Below are 16,286 nucleotides of genomic sequence, written 5' to 3' on the forward strand. Positions count from 1 at the left end.
TCAGCCGTGAGGGAGCTCCGAGTCCCTCCTTCAGAGGGAACAAGGCTGCTGAGCCCAGGCCAAGGGGAGAGGTCTGTCTCTGTGAACGAGCGGAGGGGAGGGGAGTCAGGGTGGGGAGAGCAGCAGGTATGGGGCGGGCTAGTTTAAAAATGTATCTTCAAGACCCTAACAGTCCTCTATTTTATCCCTAAAATTTCAACCACTGCAAAGAAATCAAGAAACAAGTGCTTCAGACATTCCTCATATTCTTTACTGAGGACTGAAGAAAAAGCAGCAGCAAAGCCCAGAACCAAAGGGTTAACATTAGATGTGAGAGGTGACCTCCTAACTGGGCTGGCTCTCGGGTACCGGAAAATACCAAGAGGAACTGGGGAGGGAACTTTCCTAGGAGACTCTTAGAAAAGGTACAGAAACCCAGGCTTAATGTGTAGACTTCAATCTCCCTCTTTTTTTTTTTTTTAACTTTTTATTTTATATTGGAGTATAGCCAATTAACAATGTAATAGTTTCAGGTGCAAAGCAAAGTGACTCAGCCATACATATACATGTATCCATTCTCCCCCAGACTCAATCTCCTGCTTTTTAATTTTCCCCTTCCTTTGGACAATCATTAGGCTATAGTCTTGAGGATGGTCTGGTATCACAGAGATGAGAGAGAAAGCAATTCAGTAACTCGTCCAAGGTCATGAGTAACTGAGAGGTGTGAGAGGAAATATTCAGAGGTATTAAAGGATGACTCCATCCTCCACCATCTCCCCAGGGGCCACAACAAAGGAGAGATGCCAGAAAAAAACAAAGAGAACACACAAAAAAATCAACCATTTGTCTCGGACTTCCTAAAAATGATCTCAAAACCAAAGCTGAGACAAGAGACTTTTGATTTCCAAGAACCGGGTTTGCTGTAACTCAAACGGCCAAAGGCTGGAAGAAGCAGCGTGAGATCAGAAAGAGAGCTAGTTAGACCCTGGCCTCACACACTTTGGACACTCACATCCAGTACTGATCACAGTTGGGGCTACAAAAGGAAGGTGAACAGGCAGAGGCCGCTGAGTCCCTAGGAAACGTTCTGCTCACCACAGCTTTCCGGTCTCCAAACTCAGGGCTGGGGCCTGGGCAGGAAGAGGGACTCCTGAAACCCCAGACAGCTGGAGGTCCCGCAGCAAAGAGGACCTGTGTCTTTCTACCAATATGAAGCCCATTTTGAGGTAAGTCTCACAAAGATGTCCTCTGCGTGCAAGAGAAATGGCTGCTCGGCAGATCCAAGGAGAGACGGCTTGAGAGAGCAAGCTCACTGCAGTCTTTCTTGACACCAGAAGGTCACAGAAGTTATGTGTGGCCCTGAAGGGGGCCACGGAGGGGCAGTGAGAGGATGAGTAAACTCAGAAGAGTAGGCTTAGAAGAAAGAGGACTCGGTATGAGTGAGCAGAGGTCACGGACAGGATCTTAAACATCTCTCCTTGGCTGCACTCAGGATGAAACATTGCTAAGACAACTAATTAAAAACTGCAAAACCCCATAGAGGTAGATTCCAAAGAAAGAGACACACCAGGAGCCACCTGACACCAATATGGTAGCGCATCCCACCCCTACTTCCTAGAATTTAGATATAATCCCAAATTGACAGAATTTACCTGGAAATGACTTCACTCATGTTTGTATTACCAGAAGGAACCACGGCTCAAAATAGAGGTAAGGTTGAAGGTAAAATATCATCATCAACAACAGTAATGTCACATTTTTGACACACCTGCATTTGTGAGACTGTCAAATGTCATTTCTGTAATAGGCACAGACACAACACTGCTCTGGATGCCGCTCAGAGCCACGGTGTGTCTCCTGGACGGAGTCTGCCCGTAGACGCCACTCCCACCGCAGCTTCAGAGAGGGGCGGCTGCCAGGTAAGCGGGTGTGGACTGGTGGGCACGCCTCCTCCGCCTTTCACCCAACAGCCAAGTGGCCAAATGAAAGCTGCCCTTTACTTCACCTCCAATCCCTCTTGTGCATCCACCCCCTCCTCACCCCAACTGCCACGACCTCAGTGCGGCGCTCACTGCCTGGCGCAAACTATCGCGAGAGCTGCGCGGAAAGAATCGTCAAATTAAGGGAGAAAGTCAGCCTTCCCTTGACTGATTCTGTCTGGGTGAAATGTTCCTCATTTAAAAGTTTCATTTCACATAATGACCCTGGGGATCTATCAGTGCCCTCACTGCCCGTAATATGCCCTTATCCTCCAGGGAAACACTGATCGAATCCGTATTAAATAGTGAAGCATCCTATCCTGACAGAGGATTATACTCTCCTTCATTAGGATACTGCTGGATATGTAATAAATTAACTACGTTCAGTCTTATCACCAACAGGTAGTTCCTGCTTCCCCTCATGCTTATGTAAAATATTTGCTTTACGTCACAGCAGAAATTGGGTCTTTAACCAAAAAGGATAATCTCAGAGCCTCATGGAAAGAAATGTACCAAGTTTGATGGGTATTTCAAATAACAGATGCCTTGTTACAGGCTTCCAAGGTGATATTTCTTAGATGATTGCCAGATGATACTAGAGACAGAGTGTGGAGTTCCAGGACTCTGATGACTTCATAAAAGCAGACAGTTGACCCAAGAACCAGTGGAACAACAACAACAAAAAAAGCAGACAGTTGACCCAAGATCCAGTGGACTGCAGGAACTAATGAAGGAAACATAATTTTGATCACTGGTTTGAGACTATTGCTGGTCTTATTTTTTATTGTTCTCATTTCTGATAGGCATATAATGAAGTCCATTTGCTTTCTTCCTGACCTGTCTCTCACTATTAACTTAGTGGTCTGTGCTTTTACAAACATTTGGAAACGAAACCCTTTCAAGTGGTAATCTTGTTCTCACTAACCTCTCAGAATTCTGGGACAACACTTTCTTTCTGAGTCTTTTTACTTTCAGTGCCAATGTAGTTACTCTTGCACAGACTCGATAAGAATTTGTTCTAGTTTTCACCAGTAAGCAACTGAACAAATAGATGGTACAGCCAAGGCCATACCTGGAGAGTCATATTTGAGACTGAATCTCATTTAATCAGATGTGACAAACCCCCCATGAAGAAAAAAGGGTTGTACTTTGTTTAAAGAACCATGAAGCCCTCCCAGAAAACTACAGGCAAAATGGTAGAAATGGCCTTCTTGGATTGGTTTCCTTGTCTCAGAATAGAAGACTAAATGAAAGCAGTAAAGAATATACTTGGAATAAGAGAGGCTATTGAGAGTTCCTAAGAAGATTCTTAAGAAATCTTCAGGGCTTCCCTGGTGGCGCAGTGGTTGAGAGTCCGCCTGCCGATGCAGGGGACACGGGTTCGTGCCCCGGTCCGGGAAGATCCCACATGCCGCGGAGCGGCTGGGCCCGTGAGCCATGGCCGCTGAGCCTGCGCGTCCGGAGCCTGTGCTCCGCAACGGGAGAGGCCGCAACAGTGAGAGGCCCGCGTACCACAAAAAAAAAAGAAATCTCCAGACAGAAGTTAATTTCGTGGGCTTTGTAGTTGCTTACCATGGCACGGCTTTAGGTTTTCTGACCGAAGTACAAGGAGACTTGTGTAGATTAGTTAACATTTCCTTTTTTTTTTTTGAAATTAATTAATTAATTAATTATTTTGGCTGTGTTGGGTCTTTGTTGCTATGCACGGGCTTTCTCTAGTTGTGGCAAGCAGGGGCTATACTTCGTTGCGGTGCGTGGGCTTCTCATTGCAGTGGCTTCTCTTGTTGCAGAGCACGGGCTCTAGATGCACAGGCTTCAGTAGTTGCGGCTCGTGGGCTCTATAGGAGTGCAGGCTCAGTAGTTGTGGCACACGGGCTTAGTTGCAATGCAGCACGTGGGATCTTCCTGGACCAGGGCTCAAACCTATGTCCCCTGCACTGGCAGGCAGATTCCTAACCACTGCGCCACCAGGGAAGTCCCTAGTTAACATTTCTTACTAGAGTTTTATAGATGATCAGTCCAAAATGCAATGAGATCAGCTTTTTGGTAACCAAGAGTAATCTATGGAGCTTATTTGTGACCCCAGTGCTTTACAGTTTACAATGTCCTTCCACATCCTGGGTTAAACCTCCCAAAGAGCCTTCTAACACAACATTCCAGCAACCACCATGAACAAATTTACACTTGAACATCTCCATCTGTGTGCCTTGGAAAAGACAAAACAGCTTAGGAAGAGGTAAGTGGATAAACACTTACACCCTATTCATTCTCCTCCATCACAAATACCTGCAGGCTTTAGAAGACACGCGTGTGCACACACGCACACACACTCACACACAGATGTCCAACATTTTCCGTGGGACAGCCCCCTACAGCTGAGAAAGCCCAGCTCCACAGAAGGCCAACGCAAACTTTTATCTTGGGTCTCATTACGGAAGGCTTGTAAGGGGCTGAGACCAGTGGGCCAACATTACTTTCTCCATCACGAAAACATCCAGATAAGCCCGACCTTTGCCGCCCCTTGTCGGCCATGGAAGAGAAACCGCAGCGCCTGGGGAGTTATTATTCTTCCATCCACCCCCTGGCTCTGTGCCGCATGCCAGGCAGAGGCAGAACATATTAGTAGAGAACTGCTTTTGCACGGGGATACTGTCCATCATCGTGACATCTCTGCAGTCTATGTTTTGAAATCTGGCCTTTCAAAGGATTTAGAGATTAGAGTTCAAGGAAGTCCAAGGCGCACCCCAGGGCAGGCCTGGTCTTAACGCTGAAACCCTTCCCTTCCTACACCATAGCCAATTTGACCTCTGGAAGAACCTAGTGCATATCTTGGTCCAACAGAATTACTTTCAAAGACTCTCAGCTCTTCTTTTTCTATTTAATGGCAGCTGAAGGCAGTTCAGTTTGGCGTCCCTAAATGACTAGGGTACTTGCCGAGCGTAACGGTCTCCCCAGCCCGAGCTAGAATGCCTCTGCTAAGGGCCAGGTTCCTGGCGTCTGGGGAGGGAGGACCTTGGCCATGTCAGGCCACCCTGACCACACAGCCCCCCTTAAGGGGGTGTCCTGCGATGCCCACTCACCGTTCTTCTCTGCCTTGTGTTTTGGTGGCTTGGGCTCCGGGAGACATGGACAGGGCCCGTCGCAGAGGGTGGTGAGACTTTTGCCAGTAGAACAAGCATGGAACTCCAACTTGCACTGCAAAAGACAGACAGAACAAGCCTTAAGAATACTGTCATGTAGACCCCTCCCCAGCTTCCTTAGGAGCCTGCCAGTGCCCTTCTAACCACAGTTAGGCTAACAGGAGCAAAGACAGAGAGAAGAGGCGTTCATCTCTGTTAAAGGTCTGAATTACAGGATGCTAACTAAGAAATGGCCTTCTGTGTTTGCCCAAATGCACAGGATAACATCTAAAAACACTGCACAGGGAGGCTTAGTTTAGTAGGTGGTAAACTCAACCATAACTGTTTATGCAAGTATCAGGATGAAACTTAACATCTGTGGAGTCCCAGAGGGTCCACAAAGACAAAAGGCTGAAGGCTGCTCCAACTCGTTCCCTTACCCCCACTAGGGAGGCTCTGCCAGTGTAGCCCTCCTAGTCACGCTCAGCTGCTCACCCGCTCACCCTCTTCCTGGGGAGGAAGGGCAACAATCTACTTAGTAAGTTTGGATGGTGTGTGAGGCCCAGGCCTTCCCCCGGGAGCAAGCGAGGAGTGAATGCTTTGGCCTCAACCATCCAAAACCCAAGCTTGACACAGTCTTTCCCCCCAGAGGATGCCTGTGGTTGTCTGAGTAGCCTGGGACTGGGTGGAAACGTCCACTGAATCCTAGGATTCAAAATTAGAAGCCCCAAAGCCACACAACGTCCTGTCAACCCTTTCATATTTTGGCCGCTGTCTCCAGTTCTTTACCCTTAAGTCTCAACTGATTCGGAGCCCAAGCAGGAAAGGAGGAGGTTCTTTACAGATGCAAAAGACCACAACGATTAACAGCATTTTATTATTACTACATTATGGAATAAGAAATGGAGACTCAGAGGCTAAATAACTTGTGAAAGCTCAGGACACGCACAATCCAGGATTCCAAACCCCGTCTGACCGACTCCAGGGCCAAGCACTTAACCGTCCCCATCACTGTGTCTGTCACGTGGAGGGACCGAGAGAACAGATGGCCTGCACTGGACTCCGCGTGTGGCTAACTATGCGGCTGGGCTACTGGCCTGGGTCGGAGTTGTCTGAGAGTTCCCTCCCTTTTTGACCTGCAAAATTCTCTAGATCAAGGCCTGTGTGCAATCAGGCTTCTGCAAAGGTCCACGGGCCCAGAACCACGCTGGTATCTGCTGAAGGTTCAAAGGAAGGGGAGACGGGCAGAAGGGATGGAGCACCCGCGGTGCGTGCAGCTCTTGTCAGGTGCCATGCGGAATCTTTCAAAGGGAAGAAAAGGGGAGATATGGTCCTTGCCCTCGGAAAGCACAAACGCGTACCTTTGAAAAGGCCGCCAGCGTTTGCAAAGCAACACATGAGTGCACATGAATCCCGGCTCCTTGTGAGATGACGGGGTATTCAGTCCCCACACTGATTACACCCCGAGCATAGGGAGAGAGGGCTTTCAACCTACACGTGCTGGAGTCACTCGTGTAATTCCAACCGTCGGCCATGCAGTCACCTGCGACCCTTGCAGAGAGAGCACGGCAGATGAGCCAACGGGGAGCTGGCTTCCTCTCGATGCAAAACTCCCTTTTGTGCACACTGCTGGGTGTCTGGTGTGGCCCAGTGTGGTGGCAGGCATGCTGGGGGCCATATGAAAGGAAGCCACGGCCCAGACCGCAAACGTCGATTAACGGACGTAGTGAGGAAACAGAACATGTGCGACCACGTGGATGTGACGATGGGGAGGGGACGGATATGTGTGTGTGCAGGGATGCAGCACAGAAGAGACCCCAGGTATGGGCCGTGCCCGCAGATGGTCCAAATGGACAGAAGATGCACCAAGGAGAACGCTGGAAGGTGGCAGGTGGGTCCCCATTGTAAGAAGCTTCTTTTTAACTAGCACAGCCTGTGTGCACGTGCCCAGGGCTAGAGGGGAGACCACTGCTACTGGCCCCGCCCCGCCCCCTCCTCCTCCCCTGGGCTAGCTCTCTGGAACAATCCTCAGGCTCAGCCTAGTGATTCTCATAATATTTTCTCAACAGAATCCCTAAAGCTAATTTAGAGGGGGAAATACACTTTGTTTTTTACATGTCAACTTATTTTATGAAGTCAAAATTAGTACAGTGACTTGCTCTAAAGCCTTATCATACTGTGACTGCAATTGCCTGCTTCTTTCTGTGACAGACGGTAATCCTCTCCCCAAACATTCTCTGGCCTCCCCGGAAGAGGAATCTATACTTTGCTCAGGGCCGTGTGTCATGAGATCTGATGTCCCCTCTGTGGTGACAGCAGTCTTGACCACATGACTCGCTCTGGCCAGCAGATGGTGAGTAGGAATGATCCAAGCCAGGTTTGTGTGACATTTGAAAAACCACTGCTTGGTTTTCCCCTCTTGCTTTTTCCCTCTGTTATGGAAATGGCACGTGTCCCACAAGGGCCGCTCCTTCTGCCTGGGACCCAGACGGCAGAGGACACGGAACAGAGCTGAAGCGAACCCACAGCAAGCATGCAACGTGAACAAGGAGCTAATGCTTGCTGTCACAAGCCACTGATGTTTGGGGACTGCTTGCTACCACAGCATACTTTAGCAAAAGGTGACTTCCTACTAGACCCTAAAGTACTTAATGGCAGGGAAAAGTCTCAGTCGCGGTCTTATCCCTGGCATGACATGATACACATATAGCCCTGGCACACAGTAGGTGTGCAGTCAATAGCTGCTGAATGATGAAGGCAGGAGGATGGGGTCCCTGTTCGCTCTGCAGCTCTGAACCTCTGTTCCGGCCACCAGGAGCCACCAGTCTGCCTGCGCAAGGAGTGTAGGTGCCAGAGCTCAACACTTGAGATGCTCGTCGTGAACCATCCTTGACTCACAGCGCTCCCTGGTCCTGTCTCTGAGCTCCACATTTAACGCTCTGCCTTTCAGCCTCCCCGCTCACCCGAGTCTATCAATGGAGTCGGAATCCAGCCCATCTGCTTCCCAGGTACCCAGAACAACCGCCTCTTGGGTGGCCTCGCCTGGCCTAGGGACTCCTGCGCACTGTGATTCTAGTAACACAGCTTCCGTGGCTGGCCCCGGCACCCCTCTCCTGCACAGTCGCTGTCTCAGTCCGTGGCGGCAGCCAGGCCTCTTCCCGACTCCAGGAAGGGGCCACCAGAGAAAACAATATTTAGCTGCAGTGGTGAAAATGCATGCTTCAAGGACACAGATCTGCCTTTTATCTTCCAGAACAATATGTGGCATTTAAATGAAGCTCAAAAGGCTATAATTTCATTTTTTTATAAAGCTCAAAATGTGCTATTTAGAGATAAACACATATGTGGTAAAAGCTACTTTAAAGAAGCCAGGGGCGGGGTGGGGGGGCGTTGACAGACACCATCAAGATCGAGGTCACCTCCAGAGAGGAGGCAGGGGACGGCGTCAGACAGGGGCCCACAGAGGCATGGTGAAAATTGGGAATGGTTTATTTCGTAAGTTGGGTGTTAGATTCTGAGGCTTTTGTTTTGTTAGTAGCTTTGGCAACATATGAATAATACATATATGTTTACGTGTCAAGTACTTTATGATCAAACATAAAACACAGTTTATAGGCTTCTATCCAGGTAAGGACCAATTGTCACCACATCTCCCGAGGAAGCTGGTTAGGAGGAGTGAGAGCACGTGTGTGGGGACGCCCCTGGGAAGGGTGGCGAGCCCTGAATATCTCTGGGCAGAGGCATCTAAGGGCCTACAGCCCAGGCATCTCACACACGTTTCCCTCCTACAGCTCTTCTCCAAGTCACACCCGTGGAGTTGCCTAGCAGTCTCTTACCCCATCCCCTCTTCCCCAGGTCCTTGCTGGGCAAGAGCAGATATAGAAGCCAAAAGGTGGTCACTGCACCAGCTTTATCCAGAGAGGACACAAAACCCTCACAGTACAGGGCTTCCCATTAGACCGGGCTGTACAGCGTGCCTTGGACCTTCACACCTCCAACTGCCTCTCCCAACCTGCAGGGAACGGTGGCCTAGGAAAGCCCTGGTCCACTTACCACCAATCACAGGCAGAGACAACACACAGACCTGGGTGGACCTGGCAGAAGTGTGCCCGGGTCTGTGCACACAGAGATTTTGGAAACATAAGGCAGGTATGCTACCCCTTGAGTACAGACCCGCCAAGAGAATGGGAGCCAAGAGAAAAAGAGGTGCCCACGTTACCTGGCCAACGCAGGGATGCTGCTCCTGGCTGTGACTATGAACCTGATCTAAGAGATGCCGGGCTCCCACCCAACAGGACACAGGCAGCTTTCCTGGGAATGGGGCAGTGGGGAGCAGAGAGCAAGGGAGTGAAAGGGTCCTCCCAGGGAGATATGGGGAGGGAGAAATAAGTAAGTGTCCCCCAACACCACAGGGACATCACTAGCTCCCACCCTACCTCAGGACCAAATGACAAGCCTTCAGAACTCCCACACCGTCACCCGGACAGTGTTCTCAAAACAGGAGTTGAAAACTGGCAAAATTATGGATGGTGATTTCTTGGCATTTGGGACTTGCTCAGAAAGCATGTGTCTGCTTCCTCCACGTGTGCCCTACAGGTCCCGAGGTTCCAGGTAGCCGGCACCCCACCCTGCCCCGCCCCACCTGGGCTTGTTGTCCTGCATCAGAACAGGATCTGCAGAGCGCTCCAAGTTAAACAGGGTGGCCTGTGAGCCTACCTCTTAAAGAGTCTGTAGCCTGGAGGTGGACTCTAAAAACAAACTGAAAAATGACATTCTTGGGAAGTGACACCCATAACTCCTCACTTTAGGAAAGAAATTGGGGTTGCGGGATAGAAGAGGAACAAACAGGTACAAACAAAGTATATGGGTTTGGAGTGGAGAGCCATTCAATCTACAAAGTTCACAAAGAGCCAAAGGCAGAGGTTCTCCCTGGAGCTTGTCCATCACAAGCGGAAAGAGTCACAGCTCAATAAATGTAGAGTTACCACCAGAAGGTCACCGTGGCCCATGGGGGAGAACCCTTCTAGCCCTGGCCAACACTGGAAGCTGGTCTAAAAAGAGATGAATCACTACTGTCCCGCCCACCTGCTCACCCTCTGGGAGGGAAAGATTTACACCTTGTGCTATGGGTTGAATTACATCCCTCACGTTGGAGTCCTAACCCTCAGTATCTCAGAGTGTGGCTTATTTAGAAACAGGGTCTTGACCGAGATAATCATGTTAAAATGAAGTCATCAGAGAGGCCTCAAATCCAATATGACTGGCATGCTTATAAGAAGGGGAAATTTGGACACAGAGACAGACACACACAGAGGGAAGGTGACGTGAAGAGTCATGGGGGGAAGAGGACCATCCACAAGAAATGTCTGAGGCTGCCAGAAGCTGGAAGAAGCAAGAGACAGCTTCTCCCTGGCAGTCCCGGAAGGAACCAACCTTGCCCACACCTTCATTTCGGACTTACACCTCTGGGACTGTGAGACGATAAACTTCTGCTGTTTAAGCCACCCAACTCATGGTACTTTGTTACCGCAGCCCTAGCAAACTAATACACATTCCATTTTTAAAAAGAGAGTCTCGGGCTTCCCTGGTGGCGCAGTGCTTGAGGGTCCGCCTGCCGATGCAGGAGACGCGGGTTCGTGCCCCGTTTCGGGAAGATCCCACAGGCCGCGGAGCGGCTGGGCCCGTGAGCCATGGCCGCTGAGCCTGCGCGTCCGGAGCCTGTGCTCCGCAAAGGGGAGAGGCCACAACAGTGAGAGGCCCGCATAACGCAAGGGAAAAAAAAAAAAATAAATAAATAAATAAATAAATAAATAAAAAGAGAGTCTCTGAGGGATGGATCACCTTGTCTTAGGTTCATAAAGCACAGATCTTGTGCCAAGATGGCTCAATTCTCCTAAAAAGAAAGAAGATAATATGAAACGGCAGCCTCAGGATACGGGGCAGCTGGACATGAAGAACTTGGCCAATGTATAGGCTGAGACTCATGCCCAGAAGAGAGGAAATATGACAAACTCGAGGCTTTATGTTGATTTTATGATAAAGCAGTTAAATAAATAATTAGCCACAACTATTGAAGGGAGGAGAGCTGAAGAAATGGGAAATAAGTTCAGGACTTTACATACAGTACTGGAGCCCATACGCATACAAACACAAATATGAAAATAAATACAAACCGCTGAAGCTTCTAGACCCCTTGACCTCCTGGGACAGAAACGCCTTCCCCAGTCATCACAGAAACAGAGGAGACAGAAGAAGAGCCAGAGATTTCACAAACTGGCAGAAATATTCCAAATGTTGACCTACTTAAAAATAAACGTGCCAGCAGAGTTTCCCACCAATCTTCCCTTCCATTTCGCATAACACGCCAACACGTTGGAATGAGTGAATGTTTTCCCGCGAATGGCCAGTAAATCTCTCTCCTCTGTGATTTGTAAAGCAAAACTAATGACCTCTCTCTGGTTCAGTGCTCACGCAGGTCTCCGCTGCTCACATTCTCCACCGCACCGCACTTTTCCTGTTGCCTCGCCCGCTTTGGGTATTATTTTTTAACATTTTATTTAAATTGCTTTCTCCGCTGTATTTCATCAACCTCTCGTCTATTTTTAAACCAGACTGTTGACAGTTCACAGTTGACAATTTCGTTCACAGTTGATGAATTCTGATTTGTTTTTATTCCCCCAAAATCACGTCACGGAAAGTGGAGGTGGCAGGGGGCAGCTAATTTCCCGGCTCACAACTGGGCGCCAAGCTAGCGGTTGCTGACGGCACACGTTATCCCGGGGCCGAGGAACAGCTGTCCTATCTACCCAGGGCTGGAGGGTCTCTGCGGTCATCTGGAGGCAGCAGCGAGGAGAAACAAGGGAAGGGGCTCTGGTCTCATTCAGAGCTTTACCAAACATGCATGCATGTGTATGTTCCTTCTTGCATTCAACAAATATTTATGGGCCTATGGTAAGCCAGGGTCCATTCTAGGCTCTGAACCAATGGGACAAGGGGCCTGTTCTCATGAAGTGTATGGGGCAGGTGCTGATGAGGGCTGTGGAGGATACACCATGGACAGTAAGAGACAGAGAGTAATGGGGAGGGGCTGGTACATTATGTGGGTGACCAGGAAATCTTCTGACCAGATGACATCTGGCAGGGAACAGAATAGAGTGAGCCATGCGGCTATCGGGAGAAGGGGGTTCCAGGCAAAGGGAAGTGCAAAGGCCCTGAGGTGGAGGATGCTGACTGCACTTGAGAAATAGCCAGGAAGCCAGTGAAGCTGGAGAGGAGTGAGCAGGAAGGAGAGTGGAAAGGACCAGCTCAACTGGGCTGATGCTGGGCCTTCTCAAGAAGGCTTGTGTGTGTCAGGGCTCAGCCTTTAGATCTCATTCTGTCTCTGTCTCTCTCTCTCATACATGCTCACACACTCCTTCTCACATTCTCTCTCTCACACACACACTTTCCTTTTCTGAATTAAGAGTTCCAAAGGAGGTAGAACCTTAAACTTTAAAACCAAGTTGCTAAAAATGTGAAAGAAAAGCTCTTCTTTACAGAAGAACGCCAGCTAAATAAATTTAGAAGCAATACTGGAATTAGAAAATTATCATTTTGCTACCCCCCCACACACAATGTAATAATTGAGCCAGGAAGGAATCATTTGATGTTTACTAAAAATACTGGGTGAAAGTCACTGGGGAATAGGACATTCACACAGTCTCCAAGTGTCACCCCATAGAATACCTAATTAAAAGAGGAAATGTACATTTTTCAATAAACATTTGGCAGGCACCTCTTAACAAAGGGACAAAGTGGCCGATTTAGTGCCACCAGCAGTGGAACCACCTGGCATGTCCCTCCTGATGTGCCTCAAGTAATAACAGTGCCTTTGAAGTTCCAGTGCCAAAAATCCTTAACTTGAATCTATTCATTACAAACCAAGTCCAAAATTGAGGATATTTTATAAGATGACTGCCTAAACGCTCAAAAAATAAAACAAACAAAAAACCCCTGAAGTGAGTAGATCCTTGTTCTAGAAGAAATTAAGCAGTTGAAACAAAAGCAATGAGTGAGACTTGATTGGTTCTTGAATAATAATTATACAAAGCTGTAAAAGGCTTTCTGGGAAAATGTTGTGATTGTAATACGGATTATGTTAGGTGATGCTGAATTATTGCTCTCGTGGGTGTAATAATACCTACAAAGGGGCTCGTATAGGAAAATGCCTGTTAATTTTCTTAGGGGTGAGATGTCACGAAGTCTACAAATTACTTCGAAATGGTCCAGGGGGAAATTGCACATGTGTACAGAGAGAGGAAATGGGGCAAAATGTTAATAACTGTCAAACCTTGGCAATGGGTATACAGTATTCATCCCAACATTCTTTAAACTCTTCCATATGTTTCCTAATTATTAAACCAATCGCTAGGGGAAAGTAAACGTTGCTTTGCCCGGCGGTGCTAGAATTCTTCACAGAAACCACTCCTATCCCCTCCCCTGAACTGCTCCCTCCCTCAGTACTGCGCTGAGTTTTTCTCCTTCGCCTGCCCACTAGGGGGCGAGCTCTGGGCGGGGGTTGGGGGGCGCGGGGCAGAGAGGATCCTGCACCGCCGCCTACAGGACCTGCCTGGGATTGCAAATAGCAGGCCTTCAACAGGGATTGGTGAGACCAAGGATGGATTGAGGTTTTCCTAAAGCACACATTCTCTTCACTGATGTACACAGGCACCAGTACAGTGAGAAGACTCGACACAGGCACCATGAATTGCAGCATCTGAGGTCTTGCGAAGACTCTCTTTCCTGTTGCAGATGGGGAAACTGAGGCTGGAAGAAGTCATGCATCTCCTGGGAGGTCATTCTCTTACGTAGCTTCCTCACCTGCTCCCGACCTGGCTCATCTTGTCAATGAGTTAGCAAACCCTTTTGAGCAAATGAGGATTCGTGTAAAGAATGTCCCAGGTCTGTTTTCAGGGGCAAGGCTGAATAAAGCTCCTTTAACTCGCATAACAAAGCCAGTGGAAGGTCCTGCATGGAAACGCCAAAGGGACAAGATACCCTGAGGGGGCCTGAGAAAAAGATGCCCTCTCCCCAAAGGCCTGAGAAAAAGATACCCTCTCCCTAAAGGCAGACAACTCCTACAGCCTTTGACTTGGGGAGCCCCTTTGACTTGGGGAGCCCTCCAGGGGCTGCATCCCACCTCCCTGACCAGACCCTGGTGAGGCGAGTGCCCCCCGCAGGTGTCACCTGTGTCAGTCCCACCTCACACGCCTTCAGCCTCATCTCCACTACTCCCTGCCCCTGGTCCACACTTTTTGCTCCCAGACATCACACCTCTGGGGCTTCCCGGCCTCACCTCCACTCCTTCTCCCCTCTGAGTCATTCTCCTGATGTCTGCTCTGCGTGGGATCCTCTTAAGGCTATTTAAAAAATTCAAATTTCTAGAAAACACACACACACACACACACACACACACACACACACACACACACACACACAAAATTCAAATTTCTTTGGGATTTTTCCTCTATCTGGGATTTGGGGAAGACAGTGCAGATGAGGAAGGAGTTGGAGTTCCCAGGCCCTGCTTCCTGTTGGCTTCGTGGGGAGACACCTGGGAGGAAGGACCGCCAGGTATGCACCAAAAGAGATGGGACCACACACAGCCTGGCCAAGCATGGCCCGGAAGCAGCAGGGAGCCCCAGACCAATAGGGGCCCTGGAGACAGGGACGGTTAAGGGCCCCTCCCTGCATCCCCTCATCTTCTTGAGGCCTTTGCTCAAATGTCACCCTCTCACTGAAGCCTTCTCTCAGTACCCTTTTAAAATGACAACCTGGCATTCTGATCCCCTAACGCTGATCTACTTTGCCTTTTTAAAATATGAAATCTATCATCTTGTAAATACACTGCTTAAATTACTGATTTGGTGCTTTCTGTTTGTCTTGCTAGAATGTGAGTTCCATGAGGACAGGGGTCTTTGATTTATTCACTGTTATGTCCAAAGCTCCTGGAACAGCACCTGGCACATAGTAGGTGCTCAATTAAAATAAGCTGAGTAAAGGAATGAGGGAACAAAAGCAAGGGCCTCCGTGTAGAGGTGACGGGCAGAGCAGCACCTCCACCCCAGCCCAGCGTCTGACTCCGAGTAAGAGCTCAGACCCTTGACAGGATCCAGGAAGGAGGCAAAACTCATAAAACGACTGAGGTCAGGTTTCCCCCCAGCCCTGTAGGAAAGGGGCTCCAAGTAGAAATGAAACCGGTTTAATAAAAAAGAAGAGGCATGCCACTCCCGACACCTAAGCATGAGAGCAGAGACTCAGACCTTCCCTCTTGCTTGCCTGGCTCCACGCCCCCTCCAGGCAGGCCTCCGTGGGTTCCTGCCTGAGTGCCCAGTGCTGTTCTCCTCGCTGCCCTGACCGCAGGCACCTCGGCTACCTGTCCATAGGGCTGTGTCCTGAAGGAAATGTGCCCCTGCGTCTCAGCCCCAGCACACAGCAAGTACTTACAACGGGCCTGTTGATTTATGTGATGCACCTCGCATAACACTGGGTGAGAGCTGGTGTTGGTTTTATAGACGAAAACACTGCAAGCTTGAGAAAGCAAATGACGGCCTCAAGGTCACAAAGCTGTTGACGGCAGCTTCACTTTTAATCCAGATCATTCCACCTCCCCCTAGTCCACTGCTGCATGTGGTGCCTCACAGACTCCTCCGCTGCCAGGGGTCTGGCCAAGCCTTGCCAGGCATGCCAGGAGGGCTGGATGAAGAGGGAGAGGTCAAGAGGATGGGAATGATCCAGAGCTGGGGAGATGCAGGAAGGAGGCTGCCACGACGCTGAGCTCTAGTGGGGAAATGAACCGCTGCCCACATCTCCCTAAATCATGCCCAACGAAACCCTTGCCTTGTCAGCTGCACTACTGAGAGTGATGTCATTCAAAGTCACTTTGAATTATTGTAATTAGCTAAGAGAGCTCACAGAAGTCAAGCTGGTTAGCCAACAGAACTGGACAAGATGTTGTGGGCACCTTTCCTTTGCGTTCCGGAAGCTGAAAGCACCCAGACTTACCTCCCCTGGAGGCGTAAGGGCCTGAAGCTATTCCAGGCTAACAGAGTAACTGTCGGAGCACACAGGGCCTCTCCCCAGCAAAGCACTTTCAGAGGCTGGCAGTCCAGAGTGGCCCAGCCAGGGCCTCAAACAAGCGATGAGGCCTCTGAACTTGACTCCCACCTGG

The 16,286-nt window shown here is 49.3% G+C and overlaps 1 protein-coding gene across 2 annotated transcripts in view; it reads right to left on the minus strand.

Annotated features, from left to right (window-relative positions):
- Positions 1-16,286, minus strand: part of SPOCK1 (SPARC (osteonectin), cwcv and kazal like domains proteoglycan 1) — a 569,954-nt gene that overhangs the window by 92,189 nt on the left and 461,479 nt on the right. For both annotated transcript variants that reach the window (XM_007461396.1, XM_007461395.1), the window contains one exon: positions 5,039-5,153. In XM_007461396.1, the coding sequence (XP_007461458.1) occupies positions 5,039-5,153 (115 nt within the window). The remainder of the gene's footprint in view (positions 1-5,038; positions 5,154-16,286) is intronic.

This window comes from Lipotes vexillifer, unplaced genomic scaffold (genome assembly GCF_000442215.2).
Source record: "Lipotes vexillifer unplaced genomic scaffold, Lipotes_vexillifer_v1.1 scaffold217, whole genome shotgun sequence".
Taxonomy (NCBI): Eukaryota; Metazoa; Chordata; class Mammalia; order Artiodactyla; family Lipotidae; genus Lipotes; species Lipotes vexillifer.